This window comes from Artemia sp. Qi Xiang Cuo, chromosome 16 (genome assembly GCF_049724085.1).
Source record: "Artemia sp. Qi Xiang Cuo chromosome 16, ASM4972408v1, whole genome shotgun sequence".
Taxonomy (NCBI): domain Eukaryota; kingdom Metazoa; phylum Arthropoda; class Branchiopoda; order Anostraca; family Artemiidae; genus Artemia; species Artemia sp. Qi Xiang Cuo.
The window spans coordinates 28,159,410-28,182,593 of NC_142809.1; the positions used below are offsets into that span (position 1 = coordinate 28,159,410).

At 35.6% G+C, this 23,184-nt stretch overlaps 1 protein-coding gene and 1 pseudogene across 1 annotated transcript in view; both read right to left on the reverse strand.

The window, feature by feature from the left end:
• The window catches only part of SWIP (strumpellin and WASH-interacting protein), a 190,506-nt gene extending 167,569 nt beyond the window's left edge, over nt 1–22,937 (reverse strand). Inside the window, exon 1 of the mRNA XM_089102346.1 lies at nt 22,916–22,937. Coding sequence (XP_088958472.1) covers nt 22,916–22,937 — 22 coding nt within the window. The remainder of the gene's footprint in view (nt 1–22,915) is intronic.
• Nucleotides 5,363–6,360, reverse strand: LOC148942747 (la protein homolog; annotated as a pseudogene).
• Nucleotides 22,938–23,184: the final 247 nt, after the last annotated feature.

A 23,184-nucleotide genomic window follows, 5' to 3' on the forward strand; every position in this document is an offset into this window, starting at 1 on the left:
AGAAATTACAAATTTTTCATTTCAAGAATCTTTGCGTTTGTGATCGCAATTGTTACTGTATAGTGACTCGAACATCTATCTTCCTTGTCAGAAGGAGAGCTCACTAGCCACTGCACTACAGCAACTGGTAATATTTAATTAATTATAGATTTGATGATGTATCTGGACATTCCTCACGCAGTCACATCGGCAGGTTTTCTAAATCTAGTACAAAAAATAATTTTTTCATTTCCATGACGTCATAAATAATTGGAATAGTTTCGGTAAAAAAAAAATTTTGGTAAAGATGAGTGTCTTTAAAAAGCACAGTTTTATAAAGCTTATTACAATTGAATTTGATTATCGATAACACAGAATCATTTTTCGGCATAAATATGCCAAAAAGATTTGCCGAATAAAATTAAATTTATTTCATTTTATTCCATTTTGTTTTATTTTAATTGGTTCACTAATACTTGATTCCAAAACGAAAGTAATATAGAATTTAATAATACTATGGGCTATAGTTCATCTTTTAACAGATTGCAGCTACAGCTGCACTAATGATGCAGCTACCGGTGAATCACGAAACCTGTAAGTTAAGTTCATTTAACACAACTACTTTTAAAAAGAACAAGAAGCCCCTTATCTACAATTTTACCACCAGAAAACTGTGGATTTAGCAAAACTTTCCCGTATAACACATCATAAACCATTTTGATCATAATCACTGACGAGAGCAGCTTAGCGCAGTGGAAGATACGTTGGGAAAATACCCCGGAGATGGATGGATGGAAACCTCATCGAACCTCGCTGGGCCTTAGGCCTAGTGCTGTTTGGTCAGGTTTCGATCCACCGACTTCCGAAGCTGCTCCAGATAACAATTATATATACTAAATAAAGTCGTTTTTTGTTCCTTGGTGCTTCAGTGTCGATTGAGCTTCGGATGCAACCAGGATGCTGCTGCAATCTTGATAGCTTGCAGCTACCCCTGGAACCACCATATATAAGTTACTATGGAAGAGAGATCGTTCTTTACTGTAATCCTTGCTCTTTTGTCTAGCCTGCTCAATTGTTGCTTCTCTATAAAGTTAATCATCGTGATAACGCTCCTTGATCTTTTGTCTAGCCTGCTCAATTTTTACTTCTCGATCCGCCTGGTCGGTTGAATACCTTTGCTTTTCTCTTTTCAAGATACTATCTCTGTTGTCTGTGTAGTACTGTTTTTTTAACTTGCGTGCAGCTTGCTTTGATCTAACCATTATCTAATTAACGATTGAGACCATTTACATCTTTGTCGTTCTTAAGTAGTAATTATGACGTCACGGCGTAATGATTTTATTTCATGACTTCATGGCGCAATGATATTATTTCATGACGTCTTCAGAAACCACAACATAATATCGTGTTTTTCTATTCACGTCATAGCTCTAATATAATACTATGACGACATTCATTATTTATCTAGTAAGGTTTCAGACATGGTAGTTCTAATGATGTACTTTTGTTTTGATCTGGCTCTATTTTTAGGAGTTTTGGGTTTTTATATTTCTTAGCATTGGACTGATCGTCTCTTGCTAGGTTGCTAGCTACTGCTGCAGCCCAGATTCACATATATATTATTTATGAGAGGCAGTCTAGCCGAGTGGTCCAAGGCACTGGTGTTAGCCACCAGTCTCTTCAGAGGCGTGGGCTCAAATCTTACCGCTGGTATACGATTATGTTTGAAAGACTGCAGTGTGAAAAGACATCAAAAATGCAGTTTTTGGTGGAAAAATGTATTGTCTTTTAGAAATAATTTATTTTAGATACTATAGATTTTTAACCCAATTAATTTCCTTTAAAATGAGCCATTGAACAACTCTCTACGATGTTTCAGTGCCATGCCTTCTGTCGAAAGGAAAAAACGAAAAAAAGAAAAAAAAATATCCCGTTTAGGCAGAATGCTGTAGTAGCTGCCAATGTTCTTGATTTTCAAGCCAATATATTTCCCTTTTTGTTCGAGTGAAGGGGCAGAAAGTTTCCTATACAGGTTTTTCGGACAAGGCGGTTCTAATGGTGTACTTTTGAATTTGATCTGACTCCTTTTTTAGGAACTATGGGTTTTTATATTTCTTAACATTGGACGTGATCGTCTCTTACTAGGTTGCTAGCTACCGCTGCAACCCGGACAAGGCACTGGTTTTAGCCACTAGTCTCTTCGGAGGCGTGGGTTCAAATCTTACCGCTGGTATACGATTATGTTTGAAAGACTGCAGCGTGAAAAGACATCAAAAATGCAGTTTTTGGTGGAAAAATTTATTCCCTTTTAGAAATAATTTATTTTAGTTACTATAGATTTTAAACTCAATTAATTTCCTTTAAAATGAGCCATTGAAAAACTCTCTACGATGTTGCAGTGCCAAGCTATCTCTGGATACAAAAGAAAAAAAGAAAAAAAATATCCCGTTTAGGCAGAATGTTGTAGTAGCTGCCACTTTTCTTGATTTTCAAGCCAATATATTTCCCTTGCTGTTCAAGCCAAGGGACAGAAAGTTTACTATACAGGGGTTTCAGACAAGGCGGTTCTAATGGTGTACTTTTTGTTTTGGTCTGACTCCTTTGTTAGGAACTGTGGGTTTTTATATTTCTTAACATTGGACGTGATCGTCTCTTACTAGGTTGCTAGCTACCGCTGCAACCCGGATTGCTAGCGACCGCTGCAATCCGGATTGCTAGCTACCGCTGCAAACCCGGATCTTTTTTAGAAATAATTTATTTTAGTTACAAAAGATTTTTAACCCAATTAATTTCCATTAAAATGAGCCATTGAACAACTTTCTACGCTGTTCCAGTGCAAAGCTATCTCTGGAAAACAAGAAAGAAAAAAATATCCCGTTTAGGCAGAATGTTGTAGTAGCTGCCACTTTTCTTAATTTTGAAGCCAATATATTTCCCTTGCTGTTCAAGCCAAGGGACAGAAAGTTTCTAATACAGGGGTTTCGGACAAGGCAGTTCTAATGGTGTACTTTTTGTTTTGATCTGACTCGTTTTTTAGGAACTATGGGTTTCTATATTTCTTAAAATTGGACGTGATCGTCTCTTACTAGGTTGCTATCTACCGCTGCAACCCGGATCTTTACTATAATTACTATAGGTTATAGCTCGTTATTTAATGCAATACTTGTCGAAAGATGAACATGTATAAATATTTCATTCACTTATTACGTCACATATGGTTATATTTTAATGTATTATTACAAAAAGGTAAACGCCTACGGCTTTTCTTTTTTGGAATAGTAAGAGACGAACCTCAAAGAATCAGGCAGCTAACTGAGTCTAATATATGCAATGGTTTGTTCTTCTAATGACCATCTTTTAATTTGGCGTTACTTACTAGGTTGCTAGCTACTACTGCAACCCGGATTATGTAATTAATAGGTTGCTAGCTACCGCTGCAACCTAGATATTCTTATTTTTGCTACTATGGGCTAAGGTTCGTTCTTTACTGTAAACTTAACATTGGACGTGATCGTCTCTTACTAGGTTGCTAGCTACTGCTGCAACCCAAATTCACATATATATTTATTTATGAGAGGCAGCCTGGCCGAGTGGTCCAAGGCACTGGTGTTAGCCACCAGTCTCTTCAGAGGCGTGGGTTCAATTCTTACCGCTGGTATACGATTATGTTTGAAAGACTGCAGTGTGAAAAGACATCAAAAATGCAGTTTTTGGTGGAAAAATTTATTCTCTTTTAGAAATAATTTATTTTAGTTACTATAGATTTTTAACCCAATTAATTTCCTTGAAAATGCGCTATTGAACAACCCTTTACGATGTTCCAGTGCCAAGCTATCTGTGGAAAAGAAAAAAGAAAAAAAAAGAAAAAAAAAAGAAAAAAATATCCCGTTTAGGCAGAATGTTGTAGTAGCTGCCACTTTTCTTGATTTTTAAGCCAATATATTTCCCTTGCTGTTCAAGCCAAGGGACAGAAATTTTACTATGCAGGGGTTTCGGACAAGGCGGTTCTAATGGTGTACTTTTTGTTTTGATCTGACTCTTTTTTTAAGAACTATGGGTTTTTATATTTCTTAACATTGGACGTGATCGTCTCTTACTAGGTTGCTAGCTACCGCTGCAACCCGGATTCGAATTGCAGCTGCAGCTGCAACATGATTAGCCAAGTACAGATTATACTCATCCATTTTTGATCACAATGAGCCTTTAGGCTTTCGATAATATTCCAGTGCCCCACTAGCTGCAGAGGAAACAAAAACGGAAGAAAAGATGCCTCCCATGCAGATTTTACTAGGTTGCAAAGACTTTTCTGGTTTTTCAAGTCAATAGATTTTCCTTGTTGTTCAAGCTAAGTGACTATAATTTTCGAATTCATTCACTTTGGATACAACCATAGCATGCATTGCCTCCCGTACGGTCAAAGCTTCGAATAAGTACACTGTAAAAAATTTAGATCATATCAAAAATATTGTCCTCATCTTTAAAATGTGTTACGAGGTGGCTTGAAACATTCAGTTCAGTATTTAGTAGCTTTTTAGCTTGCAAAATTCGCGATTATAGTAAGCAACCGCTGTTTTAATTTTAATTAAATTTTCGCACCGTCAGTCATCGATCTCCTCAAAAAATATCATTACCAGCGTCCCGGTCATATTGCAGAGAATAATGTAGAAAAAAAAATATTTCACTAATTGTAGTAGATCTGCCAGGTTATCTATTAATAAGTAAAGTAGATGGGTTACTTTGCTTCCAGGTACCTCTAGCAGAGAATACAGAAATCTCAGCACTTAAACTAGCTTGCAGCAAACTTGAGCTTTAAAATGGAATTCAGAGCAGATGGGTTCAATATAGGCATAAATCACCTTTGATAATGTCTCTTATCTTTGTAAGAATAGTTGCACAAGTAAACTGGTTATAAGAATTATTCATTAAAGATGGTGTTCTTCCTATGTGTATTTTTTTTTTTTTTTACCACAAAATTAATTAGTTTAAAATGCGAGTTAATTCAGTACAAAAGACAATAAAACAAATGACTTCAAACTGTCTGCCTTTTTAATGGTCTTCCTCCTCTGATAAACCTCATTCCACCAGGCTTATCCCCTCTTCCTGATTTTGCATTCACTCTTTTCTCACTAACAGTCTCTAAGTATTCTTTCTCAGCATCACCTTCTAGGATATTCTAGCTTCTTCATAGAATATTCTTTACCTTCACATTCATCAATTTCGATAATATTACCAATTTTCTCTTTAACCTCTTTGGCTTTTTCAACATTAGTCAAACGTACATAACCAGCAACATCACCATCCTTGTTAATGGTGTCTACAGATTTAATTTCACTTGGGTCAACAAGAGTTTTGAATTTATCTTTAATATTGTTCCAAAAAACACTTAGGCCTCAAGATCTGTAATAAGTATAATTGAGCCAGGTACTTCTGTCAATTCCTTTATCAGATTCTTCTTTTCATTTTCTTTCCTGTCCAGCTTCTCTTTCTTCATTGCTTCCTTTTTACTAAACGATTCGCGCTTTTCAGCTGACCAATCCTCATACCACTGTCTGAACAAAGAAACATCCTTATGCTTAACGTTCTCCTGTTTCAGAAAAGTTTCAGCATCCTCTCTAGTCTTAAATTCAACTAATGCATTACTTTTAAAGCACGGTTCTTTTTTCGGTCAATATCTACCAAATCATATTATTGAGTTAGGACTAAAGTGAATACACCATTCGATGCCTTTTTTTTATGCTGATTAAGAATATAATAAGCTTTTCTATCGTAAATTTATTTCCGCCCCCCTCCCCCCTATATATGCCCATTCAGGGTTCGTTTTGGTTAGGCATAGCCTATTTCGGGGGGGGGGGCTGAAATACATTTCGTATATAAATGCTTATTATATTCGTAATCAACCTAAAAAAGGCATCAAATAGTGTATTCAATTTATTCCTAACTCAATAATATGATTTTGTAGATATTGACCCTTTTTTCAACCCATAGTACCTCATTGTTATTATTTCAACATCTCCAAGAATTTTTTAAAACTCTAAAAGTTCATCAAGAGTTGCAGATTTATTGATGCTTTACACTGTTCTCAAAACAATTTCTCTCTTAATCTCATCTGAAATTTCTGGTATAGGCTTTACTCTTTTGATTTTCATGCCATCATCAGAAACTGCAATCAAACCAGATTTAGACCTCCTCAATGCTCCAGCTACTACTAACGGATAATCCGCCAGAGATACCAGTCGTTTGAATTTCAAAAGTTTCCATAGGAACCCATCCTTCCTCATTTTTCTGAATCTCTTCTAAAAGAAATTTGTCCCTCACAGTGTTGGAGTCACTAAAGTAGAACTCTACTTGTCTAATAATCTTATTCTCCAAATTATTAGCCATTTTTTCTGATCAATTTAGTCCAAAACTAAAGTCAAACAAGCAATTAGTTGCTGTTGTGTTTCTTTTTAAATTCTTATTAAAACTTTTTAATCTTGTCTAAATATTATTTTCATGTTATGTTTATTGAAAGCTTCAATATAAAATATTTTTGCTACTGTAAAGTTGAAAAGTGAAGAAAAGCTAAAATGAAGATTTTAAAACTCAAAAAGCATAGGTGCATGACGTTATAGTGTAAGAAATAAAATCCGTGTTGGAATTAAATAGGCGTCGATTACCCCCTAAATGTATGATGACATTTGTCTAAACAAATCACCTCCCAGGAAAATATAAACCTTATACGAGTTATGCGTCTGCAAAGAAATTTCAATCACGGTTTTGTCCCCTTCTATATGATAATTTTTCTTCTTTTTTTTCTCTTTTTTTCTTTTCCACAGATAGCTTGGTACTGGAACATCGTAGAGAATCGTTCAATGGCTCATTTGAAGCAAATTTATGGGGTTAAAAACATTTTGTAATTAAAACAAATTATTTTTAAAATAGAATCATTTTTTTACGAAAAACTGCATATTTCATGCTAAAGACTCGGCAGTTCGCAGTCGGCAGTTGACAAAGTCGCAAATAAAAAGTGGGCACATGCAAAACATTTTATTCTGCTTTCATCCTTAGTCTTTAAAAATTTATTTCTTAGAAACTTGCAAGACATCGAATTCTTCCACCTTCTTTACGTTTCAACCTACATTTAGGTATACAATCTGAAGGCCGTTTATTAAGAGAATGGGTTTCAAAACTTTAACACATATCTTTAAAGACATTAGATCCAAAAGATACGTCCTTAGTAATAAAATCCTAAATTTCAAAGTCTTATTATATCAGATTTTGTCCCCACAAGATTTTCGCCAGATTTTACAAATTTCACATTGGTCTTTCCGACACATATTCCATTTAGCCAAAACTCGTTTATCGGAAAAATTCTTAAAACATGAATTTCTTATTGTCTGATTCTTTTGAAATCGTTACCGCAAAGTGGCTTGAACTCATATCTTTCGAATTCCAAAGAAACGGTCTGAGTCACTGGGATGCGGTAACTATTAGTATAGAATGTATTATTGAACATGTGATTAATATGGAGAGATAGACAAATTGGTGAAGAGCCAAGACTTGTATTCCCTTTTTCTGCAGATCCAATGTTTGCAATGGTTTGTTATTCCAATAAACTTCTTTTAATGTAATTAGTTAAAATAAAACTTTCCAAAAAATAGGTTTTTCAAAGAACAGTAAAGGCCATTTTAAACTTAAGCTCAGCAGATGCAAATACCTATTAAAATTCAAACTTGAATTTTGAATTTTAAAAGGTATTTGTATCTGATGAGCTTAAGTTTTAAATGGCCTTTACTTTTCTTTGAAAAACTTCTTGTTCGGAAAGTTTATTTTTAATTGATTTTTGTTCGTTTTTGATTGCAAAAAGTTACAGGTTTTTAAAAATTCCTTATTCCAAAATCAAACTTTAAAAAAATCAAATGTTCATCAAAGTATTAAAACTGGTATCAAAGTAGCAATATCAAACTGAAAAAATGGGTTTGTGTCAACCTCGGAGTTTTATTATCTTATGTTTTAACTATTATTAACAAAAAGGCTATCTCAAAATTTTTATCGGATGGGTTTGTGGAAAAAAGGGCGCGGGGGTTGACTAATTGTCCTTCGGTCTCTTTTGACTATTTAAAAGTGAACTAGAACTTTCTTTTTTCAATCAAATGAGCCCTCTCTGAAGTTTATAAGAGCATCCCTTCTATAAGAACAATATATACCCCCAGAGTATAACTTAAAACGCCTGTCCCTGGACCCTGAGGGGTAGTGTCGGTTCCAGGTTTTTAACACCTCATTTTTGAAGCGTTTTTAACAAAATGATGAGCTAAAATTTTTGTCGAATGTGTTTATCCATCCGATAAACTCAAAGGCATGGAGGGCGGGAGAGGCTAGTTGCCCTCCGATCTTTTTAACTCTGAGAAAATGAACTAAAATTTTTAATTTCCATTCAAATGGGCCCTCTCTGAAGTTTTTACGAGCACCCCTTTTATAAGAACCATATACGGCCCCAGGACATAGCTTACGATGCCTGCCCCCCGGACCCTGGGGGGTTGTGTCGACACCGGAGTTTTAGTTAGCTGACCTTTGAACCATTTAAAAAAAATGGCTGTCTCAAAATTTGTATCGGATGGGTTTGGGGAAAAAAGGGCGTGGGGGGCTAAGGGCCCTCGATCTCTTTTGACTCTTAAAAATTGAACTAGAACTTTCAATTTCCATTCAAATCAGCCCTCTCTGAAGTTTATACGAGCATCCTTTCCATCAGAACCATATATGCCAGGGCATAACTTGCAACGCCTGCCCTCGGGCCCTGGGTGGTTGTGTCGACACCAGAATTTTTCTATCGTATCTTTGAACTATTATTAACAAAATGGCCATCTCAAAATTGTTATTGGATGCATTTGGGAAAAAAGGGGCGTGGGGGGGATAGTTACCCTCTGACATCCTTTGACTCTTAAAACCTGAACTAGAACTTTCAATTTTCAATCAAATCAGCCCTCTCTGAAGTTTATACAAGCATTCCTTCCACAACAGCAGTATATACCCTCCAGGCATAACTTACAACGTTAACTCCGGACCCTGAAGGATTGTGTTGACCTAGAGTATCTTTGAACCATTTTGAAAAATGGCTCTCTCAAAGTTCTTTTCGGATGGGTTTGAGGAAAATAGGACGTGGAGAGGGGGGGGCTAGTTGCCCTCCGATCTCTTTTGACCTTTAAAAAGTGAACGAAACTTTCAATTTCCAATCATATGAGCCCTCTCCGAAGTTATACAAGCATCTCTACCATAAGAACTATATATGCCCCCAGAGCATTATTTACAATGCCTGCCTCTGGGCACTGGGGGGTTGTGTCAACCCCAGAGTTTTCATTATTTGATCTTTGAACTGTTTTTAAAAAAAATGTCTTTCTCAAAGTTCTGATAGGATGGGTTTGAGGAAAAAAGGACATGGAGAGGAGGGGCTAGTTCCCCTCCGATATCTTTTGACTCTTTAAAAGTGAATTATAACTTTCAATTTCCAATCAAATTAGCACTCTCCAAAGTTTGTGCGAGCATTACTTCCATAAGAACCATATATGCCCCCAGAACAATACTTATAACAACTTCCCCAGGCCCGGGCGGGGGGGGGGGGGGGTTGTGTCGACACAGGAGTTTTTCTTATCTGACCTTTGAACTGTTTTTAACAAAATGGCCATACGTAAAGGAGTTTTTGTTATATGATCTTCGAACTATTTTTAACGAAATGGCTACCTCAAATTTCTTATCAGATATATTTGGGAAAAAAGTGCTTGGGGGGGCTAGTTGCCCTCCAATCAATCGTGACTCTTAAAAAGGGCACTAGAACTCTTGATTTCCAATCGAATGAGCCCCCTTTGAAGTTTGTACAACGACCCCTTCTATATGAAGTGCCTCTGGGAAAAAAATTAATGGAGTGTGGGGGGGAGGCTAGCTGCCCTCATATCACTTTTTACTCTTAAAAAGTGAATTACAACTTTCAATTTCCAATCAAATGAGCCCTCTCCGAAGTTTATACGAGCATCCCTTGCGTAAGAACTATATATGCCACCAGAGCATTACTTACAACGCCTACCTTTAGGCCTTGGGGGGTTGTTTCGACACAGGAGTTTTTCTTATCTGACCTAAAAATAAATTTTGAATGAAATGGCTAGTTTTAAACAATTTATCGGATGGGCTTGGGGAAAAAAGGGAGTGTGGGGGGGGGGATAGAAGCCCTAGGATATCTTTTCACTCTTAAAAAGTGAACTACTACTTTTAATTTCCAATCAAATTAGCCCTCTCTGAAGTTTATACTAGAATCCCTTTCATAAGAACCATATACACCCCAGGACAACACTTACAACACCTACCCCCCAGGCCCTGGAGGGTTGTGTTGACAGCAGAGTTTTTGTTATCTAATTTTTGGACAATTTTCAAAAAACTGGCTATCTCAAAATTTTTAGCGGATGGGTTTGGGGGAAAAAGGGCGTGGGGGGGCTAGTTACCTTTAAATGTCTTTAGATTCTTAAAAAGTAAGCTATAACTTTCAATTTCAATCAAATGAGCCGCAATAAATGGAGTAAAAAGATATAGCTTGTCTTTGGATTTCAGAAAAAGGCTTCAGCTCAATCTATCAAGAGTCACAGTGGAAAACCCTCCATTCTTATGGGATTCCAGTGAAACTTGTATCTTTGTATCATTGATCATAACTCTTTATATACGTATTGAGTGCTCCATTTGGACCACAAAAGAAAATAACATATTTCTATACAAAGCCTGGAGTCAAACAGCATTGGTTTCCCTCCCCTCTGCCCCCCCCTAGTCATCGACTATGGGGACCAGGATTGGGCCAGCTATAACATTTAAGTCTACAGTAACAAACAACTAGCATGTCCTGATTTTGCCAATTGCATCCCCTTGACAAAAGCAAGCTAAGAAAGGATCATAGATTTTTTCAATATAACCTTGGAGAAAGTAGGTCTTCTTATGACCAAACAGACTGAGGATCAACTAAGAAAGAAATTTGGTTTTAATTGCAGCTATTTTAGTTGGAAAGCTAGTTTTACTAGTTTAGTAGGGATGTTTTAGTGTGGTAGCTAGTCTTTCTTCAATAAAATTTCCAATACTTTTGACATGGTACACATATAATTACCTTTGCCCAAAATTTATAATTATTTTCAATGTTCTCGGAAAAACCTCTGGGTCTTGGAGTCCTCAAATAAACAGAAAGCTGGTGTTTCTTTTTAGTTAACCCTGTTCATTTGAAAAAAATGAACAGCTCCAGGCTCAAATAGTAAAAGAACTATGGAGCAGTTACTCACAATTAACTTCAACTTGTTCCTGCCACTGTCTGCAAGGTAACAGTTTAGTGCATTGTCTTTTCTGAACTAAAAATCATAACAAAAGAAAGTACCATTCAATTTGTCATTCAACATTGTTTCTGAATATAGTGGATTCATCATTACAATTGTGTCCCATCCCATCCAATGAAGCCAAATAAAGTCCTAGGATATGCAGTGGTGGCAATTCACAAAAATATAGGGAGAGGACATTTTTTTTTTTTTTTTTTTCTTTTTTTTAATCTAGAATGGAGGACAGTTTTTTTTTTTTTTTTTTCTTTTTTTTAATTTAGAATGGAGGACAATTTTGCTGATTTTCCATGAAAATACAAAACAAAATCAATTGAAATTATAATAGCAAAAAATGAGTTTTAAGAATCTAGAGGGTAAAAAAAACTAGGGGTGTACAAATGAGCCCCCTTACTGATATTTTTCAAAAACTTCACCTTATTTGGCGCAATATGTACCACCTGTTGGTGTGAAACAAGTAAAAAAATTACAAAACAAAAAATTCAGTAAACTTAAGAACATACCATAGGCCTAGCATACATCTAGCCTCATTGGAGGTTTGGGAGGAAGGGGATTGGACCAGTAGTAATCATTATATTTGGAAAAGCAATGAATAGAAAATCTAATTGTATATTTTTTTTCTTCCTATCTGATTTCTATTCAACTAGTAATGTTAATCCTCACTTGTCTTCAGAATGTGGTTTTGATTGTAATGCAGTTACTTATGCTAGATATTATCTTTGCAATTGCTATTGAGCCACTGACAAGCACTAATTAGAAAACAGCAAAAGCTTTCTAAACTTGGCTAAGCAGTGGTGCCAATTAGGGGGAGACCCTCCCCCCCCCCAAAAAAGCAACCCTCCTCCAAATTTTAAAATATTCACTGTGCCCCCCCCTCCCCTGGTAAATTGTTGCTACTGTGTCTAAGCAATGCAAAATAGACCTTTGCAAGCTGGTGGTAGTAATCATCTTAACAGGTTTTTGTGAAAGGGTAGACACAGCATGCCACTAACAGACAACCTACTTTACTTTAGTCTAAATATCAAACAAAAAATAGACCAGGGAACAACAATTTACCTATGTTGGTTTTAAGTTTGTATCTTTTACCAACTAATATACATATTACGTATTTACAAAAAAAAACTCTAATTACAATCAGTTTTTTGTGGGTAATGCATATACTAATTAATAAAGGATAAAAAGATAAAATTTAAATAGGTAAACAACTTCTTTTTGCCATTTTTCATGATATTTCCTTAGAAAATAGCTTCTTGATTAATTATCATGCTATTTACCAAAACACCATTGAGCCCTAATTTAGACCATAAGCTAGCCTAAATCCATTTCTGAAAGTTTGATTCACCTAGCTCAACAACATACTACATTACAAAAAGCAGTGCCAATAGATGAGAGGAGCTCTTCTGAAGGAAACACTGTAAAATAAAAAGAGCAGTAGTATTACTCTTAGTACTACATACTAGTATATAGTAATACTATGCTATTAGTAGCATATTGTAGTACTATATGCAATTTATAATAAAATTGCTGCATTGGTGATGCTGCATGATCATCCCAAATAATACATTTCTTCATTTTTATCATCTCATGGTATACCATGTGTTCTTTGATAAAATGGGTATGCTGCACTCTTGACCTGTGAAAACCACTCTATCTAAGCACTTTCAATGAAATTGATGGATAAAATCAAACAGTTTGTGGTAGCAAACTGAAATTAAGGAGCAACTCAAACCAATAGTAGGGTGAATCAGGGAAAGTCCGACAGTGGGGTAAGTCCGATACCGACCTTCAATTTGTCTATGGTCCATTGTATCTGTGGGAGGCTTTCATATTTTCTTCCATATTAGTAGCAGTAGGCAACAGTGCCATCAACTTCTGGCAGAGTTAGCACGCCTTCTGTTCAGAGGGTTTTGAAGTTTTTTGGACGGCGTTTTTTTAGGAACACAGGTAACTGACTTTACTTAAACTTATGCAGATTATAAAGTAAGAGAGATAGAGAATTTGTTTTTCATTTCTTAGAAACTAGAAGACCAGGAGCATCGTCTTGATTTTTTAAAACAAGCTAATGTTATTAGTTGAACAGATAAGAGGGGTGTCAGTCTTACCCCCGATAAAACCCATCTGGGGAAAGTCCGACATGTCGGTCTTACCCCCTACGGGGGAAGTTTGGCTGGGGTGTCGGACTTACCCCATGTTACCAAAGATGGATATTTTAAATGGTAGAACAGATTCTAAGCTTTAGATAATAAAGGTTGAAGCCAGTAACCATCCTTAGATGGCTTTACTAACTTAATGGACTGTAGTGTTGTGTTGATCATTCATGAATTGCAGTTCTGTGCCTGCTTTCGTTTATCTTTCTCCCCTGTAATTTTTTTTTCGTCTTAACCTTTACTTGTGACCTGCCGTGTAAAAAGTGTAGCAAAGTAGAAATGCTACTTGGCTGGTATCAAATTTGTTGGCAGATTTTGTCTGAAAATACCCTTTTTACATATAAAATAATTTTTGCTCAAAGAAAAGGTGTCAAAACACAAGTCGTGCTCCGCCGTGCAAAAAGTGGGATAGCATAGTAGCAATGCTACTGGACAGTTTTCATGGCCTTGTAAAATTTGTTGGCATTTTTTTTTCAAAAATACCAGTGCTTCCACTATCCCCAAATTTTTGGGGATTTCCCCCAAAATCTGTCTTCTCATAAACATTATCAAAATCGGTTCCCCAAAAATCCCCTGTCTTTCAGGGTTGCCACCCCTAGTGATTTATCACTGACGACAATCCACCCCTAGTAACTATTACTTTCACTTGACTTGAAATAATTTTTTCACTATTTTCAAAAGTTTATGTCTCAATTATTTACTACACATCCAAATCAGACATAGATTACTGAATTACTGACCTTTCTTCCTATGCTAGTAAAAGTATACTGACCTTTTTATAGTTGTAGTACAGTGATCAATGAATATTAAGAATGCAGTTGGGTGTGTATTATTTTCATAATACCAATATCATTGGAGTGTACAACTCAATCCATAAACTACCAGCAGTAAGCTATATACTGTATACTTGATACTTTGAATACTATACACCATTAGCAGTATTAGAGTAAATATGAGACAGTACTTTAATATGATTAAATATGATTAAGAAAACTATTGATATTTCTAACCGCAAGCTATACTAAGTTACATGAGTTACTTTTCTGAAAATTTTACCTATAGAAATACTTCTTGCTCAAAGAAAACCTGTCAAATCACGGATTTTGCTGCTAAAGTGTTGGCAGCTTTTGGAATTCTGCTACTGGCTGTTTTGGAATTTTTTGCACACCTGCTTGTGACAGGTTTTCGAATACATTCATCAATTCATTCATCAATTCATTCATAATTCCCCTTCGAATAAAGTCATCCATTCATTCATAATTCCTTTGTCTTTTCTAGATGCCTAGAAATTATGTTTGGAAAACACAACGCGGGGTTGGAGGAACATATGATGCAACTCAGCTACAAAACGCGCTAGCAGAGATATCTTCAAAGAGAATGTCTATGCTACAGGCTTCGAAAGTATTTCAAACACCGCGCACTACCTTGCATGACCATCTTATGAAGAAGACAAAAGTCAAAAAACAGTTTGTGGTGGAGGGAGGAGTCAAGAAATTCCTGCTGAAATAGAAAAGGATATGGCTCAGGGTCTCTGAATACTTTGAAAAGTGGGGCATAGGTCTCAGCAAGCAGGAATTTTTTGACCAAGTCCAAGAATATCTCATCAAGAACACAGTTCAAACAAGATTTAAGGACAACCGACCTGGTCATGACTGGTGGGTGGGGTTCAAGTGCCGAAACAAAATTTCACTAAAGAAACCAGAGAGGTTAGAAAGCAAAAGACTTTTACAGCAATCTGACCCCTTCATAATGTATGGTTTTTATGAGCTGTTATATGAAACTGCCACGGCGATGGATATTCTTGACAAGCCCCAGTGCTGGTTTAATTTGGATGAGACATCTTTCTGCAGGGATCCTGGCAACACGAAAGTTGCTGGAGCCAAAGGCTCACCAGCCACTCGTAGAACAGGTGGTAATGGACGTGAAAATACAACTGCCTTGGTTTGTATCAGTACAAACGGAGAAAAATTCACACCTTTAATAGTTTTCTCTGCAAAGAATACCGGGACCTCATGGATACCTGTAGATGGAGCTTACCCTGATGCATCTTACTCATCTACCAATAAAGGGTGGATGACGTCTGATCTCCTTATGAACTGGTTTGAATTCCAGTTTCTTCCTCATGTAAAGGGAAAGGCACTTCTCATCTTAGATGGACATGGCACACATGCTCTTGCAAAACTTGCAAAGCTTTCTCTTGCTCTTGCAAAACTTGCAAACGAAATTAACGTGACAATTCTCAAGCTACCTCCACATGCTTCAACCTCTCGATAAAGTGGTTTTCAAGGGAATGAAAGTGTCTTATGATCTCTCGCAATGGCAGAGGGATCACCCTGGCAACATTCTGTCAAAGAAGAATTTTGTATGTCTCTTATCGAAGGTATGGGACACCTATCTCACTCCTAGTCTGATTGAAAAGTCGTTCAAAGCAACTGGAATCTTTGACCTGAGTGTTCCAATGAGAGTAAACCCATCCGTAATTGACCAAACCAAGTTTGAACCTACCAAGTTGAGACGCTATGCACAAATGAAAAAGGAGCAGGAGAAAAATTCAGGCACATCTAAAGTCACAACCACTGTCAACACTGAACTAGAAAAAATTACCTTTTCTGTTACCTTTAGTCCAAAGAAGTTGCTTGGCAACCAATCAAAAACTTTTGAAAAGATTCTTCTTCACTCAATCAAGCGGCCCGACCTACCATCAGTTTCAGGAATAGAAAAACGGAAGAAAATTGCAAGAGAGGCAGAAGTGATAACATCAAAAGAACATCTAGAGGTGCTTAAAAGGGAAGAAAATCTGAAAGCAAAAGGCAAAGGGAAGAAGAAAAGTTCAGATGGGAAGGGTATAAAATCGAAAAAAAATTTCCTAAGAGGGAAGCCAATAGAGATACGGGTGATAGCGAATCAGACATCAGCCTTGAAATTGGCTCTGATGAGGATGATCAGAGTATTCAAGATACTATTCAAGAAAGTGACAGTGATGACAAGGAGACACCCAGTAAGCAAAAGATTGTTCCCAAGCTAAATGAGTATTATGCAGTTAGATACGATGCAAGGAATGACGAATAAGGTTACATAGGAAGGGTTCTAGACTTTCCTGACGAGGGAAAAGTTAAGCTCAAGTTTCTTCACTGCTTGAGCCTTGCCACCTACTCTTTCAATTGGCCAAAGAAAGACGATTTCGATACTGTAGATGACAAATACATTAAGCAGGACCAGTAAACTTAGTGGGAAAACCGGACCATTTGAAATACCCCAAATCCGTCAGGTTATTGTATCGTACAAGGCAGTTACTAGCAAGCGTCAGTAGATCTTTGTTTTATGCACATACACGTAAGCTACAACATATATGAGTAACTTTTTGTATCTGGAGTCAAACCATATTTTGTGTGATATGTTTTTCTTTTTTAAAATACAAGCAATCATTTACATTCAGTGATTTGTGCACCTCGTCTATGATACTTGTAACGTTTATCTGTTGGGTAAGTCTGACACTGTCGGAGTTACCCCACAGCAGCAGAAAAAAGTATGGTCTGGCCTTTTGATGCCAGTCAGTTTGACATAAAAATTGTTTGCTTATGGACTTATAGTGATTCCTTGATGCCCTTTAAGATGGTGAAGTCATATTATTTTTGACATATTGTTGAAAAAAGCTAGTAGGATATGTTGCACTTCCCCCAAAGCTGGGGTAAGTCCAACATAGCAGACTGCACCAACTCTGAGACCTGGTGATGGGCTACAAGCAAAGTATATGGGAAAATCAGAAAGTGAATAATATGGAAAATTGTTGTAAAAAAAAGGTTGATAGAAGATGATATGAAATACTCATAAAAAAAAATCTTGAGAGTCAATTTAACAAAAAAAAACATGTTAAGGTGTCGGACTTTCCCCGATTCACCCTAACCAAAACTCTAAATATCAGAATTTTGATAACATTAAATTGCTTAAAAGAATTAGCTTTGTATTTTGATTCCAAATATGTGAAAATCATTAAGTTTAATAGTTCCCACCTAAAGCTACAAGCTTGAGGAAATTTTCCTAATTTTTAAAGAAGAGATGCACCCCCATAAAGGCAAGCAATCTTGACAAAAAGCATACCATTTAGCTTCAGATTATCCCAAAACCAAACTGTAGAGGTATTAAGCACCTATTTACAAACCTTTGGAATAGGCCTAATACATTTTTTCCCAAAAGAATGATCACAGAAGTGTTTTTTTTTTCCAGGGGTGATCATTTCAAACTAATAGTCACAGAACATTGGAGGAAGGCTCATTCAAATGGTAATTAAAAATTATACTGCCTTTTGATGAGAGCAAAAAGATTGTGCCACAGGAAAGTTGTATTCTTGGTCAATATATAGCATCAAACTACAATTTTGCCCTAAAAGGACCATTTTACTATTGATTGAAAATTCTGATAGAGTGCATTGATTGAAAAGTATCAAAAAACTGTATATTGAGCTTCCCAGTTGCAGAGGAAGTAATGTCACATGGTGACACATTTGTTCCTGGAAAGTCATGTAGTACTACAAAATAAATGGTTTATATGGATATTTATCTTATTACATGATTTAACCAAGTTGATTGAGTGCCTCAAATATCCTAGCTCTCATTGAGCCTTCAGATAAAAAAAGAATGAGTTTTGGGGAAGAGGAGGGGAGGGTGGAGATTAGGAAACTAATATCTAATTGCCATTGATTCCTGGGACTATTTTTAGCATATGTCTTTATTATTGACGCTAGAGAGGGGGTAACAGTGCCTATCCCATTGCACTAAACTTTTTCTATGTAGAAAAAAATATCATGTTCATGTGCCTACTGGCTCAGAGATGGAAATAGTGAGGAAGGTTGGGTATCTTTTTTGCTCCAAAGTGCAAATTAAGGTAATCTTGAGCTTTACCAGGATATTTATTTGAGGTTGTCAAGTTCTACCAGGAGCTTTGTTTCCAATAATCTTAAATGGTAATATTTTTCTTTTCCAATTTCGCAATGTATTGAAATATATATATATATATATATATATATATATATATATATATATATATATATATATATATATATATATATATATATATATATATATATATATATATATATATACAATATGATAACCCTAACATCAGGTGACCCTATTAGAGATGTTGCAATGGGTTCAGTCACATAGAAGACCAAAAGTCTTGCAAACATTCCATCCATACAAACAATAATACCTCTCCCTGTCCACCCAAATTCTGAAGCAAAAACATTATTCCAAACTTATTCAACAAACTTACTGGGGAAATTTGGGGCAGTTTATATTACTGATGTACAAATAAGGTGAACATACAACTCAATCCCTTTTTTATGCTCTTTCTAACTATAATAATGGCTTTACTCAGAAATTCAATTTTAATCCCATTACCAACTCTCCAAGATGATACCTTTTTCTATTATTTCTGGCTATACAAAAGGTTGAAAACAACAATTCTCATTTCATTATATGCAGAATAATTGTAGTTAACACATTTCATCTGTAACTCTACTATACTTTACCCCCCCCCCCTCATGTGCAAATATATAGTCCAAACTATATATTTCCCATGTATTTTCTGGTTCTTGATTTTGTCACAGCTGATTCAATTTATAAGTAAACCAGTTTAAACCAGTGATGCAAACAGCAGCATGGGCATACGGAAGGGGGGGGGGGCTGCTGCCCGCCCCAGGAACCTCAAATTTACACTAGATATGGCTGAAAAAGCAGATGGTTGAAAAAAGGTAGATGGCTAAAAAAGCAGTTGATGAAAGGTAGATGGCTGAAGAAGCTGGAAATAAACAGCTGGAAAGACAGAAAGTCAAACAAGAAGCAGTTATCTATAATGTCTTGGAAAGATTTAACTCTAATCCAAGAAGATTGATTAATGCTGAAGCTTATTGATGATTACTTATTAATAAAGATTTCAAAGGTATGATAGAACTTGCTGGCAATTTAAGGTTTTTTGAACTTCCAATATAACTTCAGCCCCCACTCTTTATCACAGAATAGGCTGCCTCCCCCCCCCCCCTAGTGAAGAAGCTACGTAGGCCCATGAACAGCAGTATATAAGTGGTATCTAAAATAAGAGACAAGGGTGTCATTGTTGAGGGTCTGTAAAGGGCTTAAAATTGAATTTCCAAATAAAGCAATTATTATACTTGGAAAGATAATTAAAAATGCTTTGAATGGTATGTTTACCTTATACATACGTCAGTAATATAAACTGCCCCAAATTACAAACTATTGTCCATAAAAATTTTTGACTAAATACTCTAATTTTGTGAAAATTTTTAACCTTGATTCAACATTTTAATTCTTAAATAGAAGAACTAAAGAAGTGGGACACTACACATCAACTTATAATAATTGATAGCCTATATATGATTTAACAAATAGAAATTGGGGTTTATAGGACCAGTAGCCCATATTATTTTTTGGTTAGATTTGAGTATGTTTCAAAAAATGATCAGAAATTAAATTTAAAAAAATGTTTTTTAACTTAAAGTAAGGAGCAACATTAAAACTCTAAAAAAACGAAAATAATCTGCTCATGAGGGAGCCTGTCCATTCCTCAACTCCTTGCTCTTCATGCTGAAGTTTGACTTGAATCACAATTTTTAAGAACAACTGCTGAAACACAAGGGCCCTTGAACTGGAATAAGAAATATATAAAGAACTAAGAAAAATTACTGTGGCTAGTGAGGGTTTTAGGAGAGGATAGCCCTGCTCATACATGGAGTAATTTCTGCTTGTTTAAATTTTAATGCTGTTCCAAATATTCTACACATTATAGTGTAAAGTAAAAATTTTGTTACTTTAGCATCTTCTTTTAGTTTTGTATATATTCTAAGGTGTAAATATAGCCTATACTTTTCCACATAATTTAGCTAGAAGAAAGTGGATAAATCCCTTGATGCCTTTTTTATTGTCCTTCCAAATATAATAATCAGTTCTCAGGCATTTTTTTAGCCCTTAAAGGGGCTCAAAACAGCTCATAGTAACCACAAAGTTACAAATGCATTTCTAAAAAAACTGTCCAGAGAATAATAAACATACAATTTTTATCTGATACAGGAATGGTAATTATTATTTTGATTAATTTTAACAGTAAAATGGGTACTTTCCCATTATATGGGGCTAATGAAATAAAATAGGATGAATATATAATAGTTTAGAAACGAATCTGGGCTATAAATATATGCACATTAGGGGGGGGGGGTAAAGCATATCATATATTAAATATACCACCTAACCTAGGTACCAGTACCTTTCCCCCCCCCCCTAAACCCCAAAAAAACACAAGCCTACTCTAAAGTGGTTAACATGTTAAAAATAGGTTTTATCATTGCCTACTCTACAGAAGTTAACCCTAGAGGTCCATATAATGGGATAGTACCATAAAATGTTATTTTAAAAATAAATTTGTAGGACTTTTTGAAAAGAGCCTTAAACCCATCAAAAATGATATCAGCCCATTGTTGAATCATCTTTGTTGAAAACCCTAAACAGGAGACTTAAAGCCCCCTATGAATAACAAGGAAAATCACATTTTGGCATGGGTACCACTTATGTGTCCTCTTTTCTTCTTCTTTTTTTATAGGCCCAGAATTGGGGCTGTTGAGAAGGAAAATGTTGATAAACTAGTTCTTACTTGATAACATGCAGAATAATTGCAGTTACCATATTTTTAATGTAATACCACTTTTTAATGCCTTATTTGGTAATTTTTTTGTTATTCATATTATTGACTAATAAATAAAGTAAACATACCACTCAATGCCTTTTTTCATGCTCTTTCCAAATATAACAATCATTTTTGTCAGAATTGAATTTTACTGACCACCCCTATATATACCTGCACATTCAGGGTATATACTTGCACATTAGGGGGGTGGGGGAAAAGTTTTAACTTACCGCTCATTTACATCAGAAATTAAATTTACCAACACCCACCCCACCCCTAATGTGCAAATATATACCCTTAATTGGTATATATAGGGGTGGGGGTAAAATTTATTTCCAACAAAAATGATTGTTATAGGCTATTTGGAAAGAGCATAAGAAAAGGCATCAAGTGGTAGGCTATGTTTACTTTATTTGTAAGTCAATAATATGAATAACAAAAAAATTACCCCTTATTCTTACAAATATAGAAGAGCATAAATAAAGGCAACAAGTTATATGCTCACTTTCTAAATTATAGCTCACTAGCTGAATTATAGAAAAAAATATAAATCCACTTTCTATTGCTAAATCAGGTACATTAAGAGGATAGACTGTCACAAGCACTACTGTTGTATTGTTAAAATAGGATAAAACAAGGAATCAAATGGTAGGCTGCTGCTATTTTTTATTTCATAGTGGCTCCTTCAGGAGAGGAGCTCTTGTCTAGTGGTCCCAAAAGGGTCAATATCTACCAAATCATATTATTGAGCTAGGACTAAAGTGAATACACCATTTGATGCTTTTTTTATGCTTTTTACGAATATGATAAGCATTTCTAATGTAAATTAATTTCAGCCCCCCCCCCTATCTCTGCCCAATACGGGGTTGGGTAGGTATTGCCTATCTAGGGGGGGGGGGCTAAAATTCATTTCCGATAGAAATGCTGGTAAAATTCTACTTTAGTTACTTTTACCTATCTTGGAAATGGGTGAGGTTAGGAAAATGAAACTTTCAGGGATGGGTCTACAGGCTAAAGTATGTCCTGGGAAGGTATTTTGAAGTAATTATCTCCACTCCTTCTCCTTCTAGAGGGTTCTAAAATTTGCCTACTTGACAGGTCTATACCTATTGAAATTTTGACAATAAAACATTCTACCTTAATTTTCAGTCATCAGTTTCTTTTTTTCTGGCTTTAGTTCTGAAAATGCAATTTATGTTATTTGAGTAGCATTTTAAATGTTAATTTTCAAAATTTAGGAAATGTATTTGCATATCTTTAAAACACTATAAATCAGGATTGAGCAAAGTTGTGAGGCTGAAAACAATTTTGTTGTACTTCATTTTAAGCATAAGATCTATTTTACAAGTTTTCACTTTTATAACACATATATTTTTAAAGGTCATCAAAGGTCAGGGCCCTCTAAAGGGAGAAGGAGTGGAGGTAGGTACTTCAAAATACCTTCCCAGGACATACTTAAGCCTGTAGACCCATCCCTGAAAGTCTCATTTCCTTAACCTAACCCCTTCTCAAGATAGCCAAAAGTAGCTAAAGTAGAATTTTACCAAAATGCTTATTATATTCGTGATCAGCATAAAAAAAGGCATCGAATGGTGTATTCACTTTATTCCTAACTCAATAATATGATTTGGTAGATATTTACCCCCAAAAGTCCCTGAACAGAAGCTTTCCTTAAAATTCTTAAGATAATACTAAATACTAATGAATTTCTCATCACAATGCAAAGCGAATATATTTAATCATGGCTTATAGCCTAGATTTAACCTCCCAAACTTTCTAAGTCCATGTTGTCCATAATTCAAATTATTTTGTTTAAGATGCCACCTATTTTATCATACATCGTTGTGCCAGAGACAAATCTATGTAATACAGACGCCCAAGTGAAATAATTTTATGGTACCGGTCAATTTGGTGCTTTCGCTCGTCTATCCTCAATTTCTCAAGCTCCTAGAACGCATGAGCGTCATCATATATAGCCTAATAAAGGTACCCGGATACCTGACCTTTTTTTTTAAACTAATTAAAATAACTTT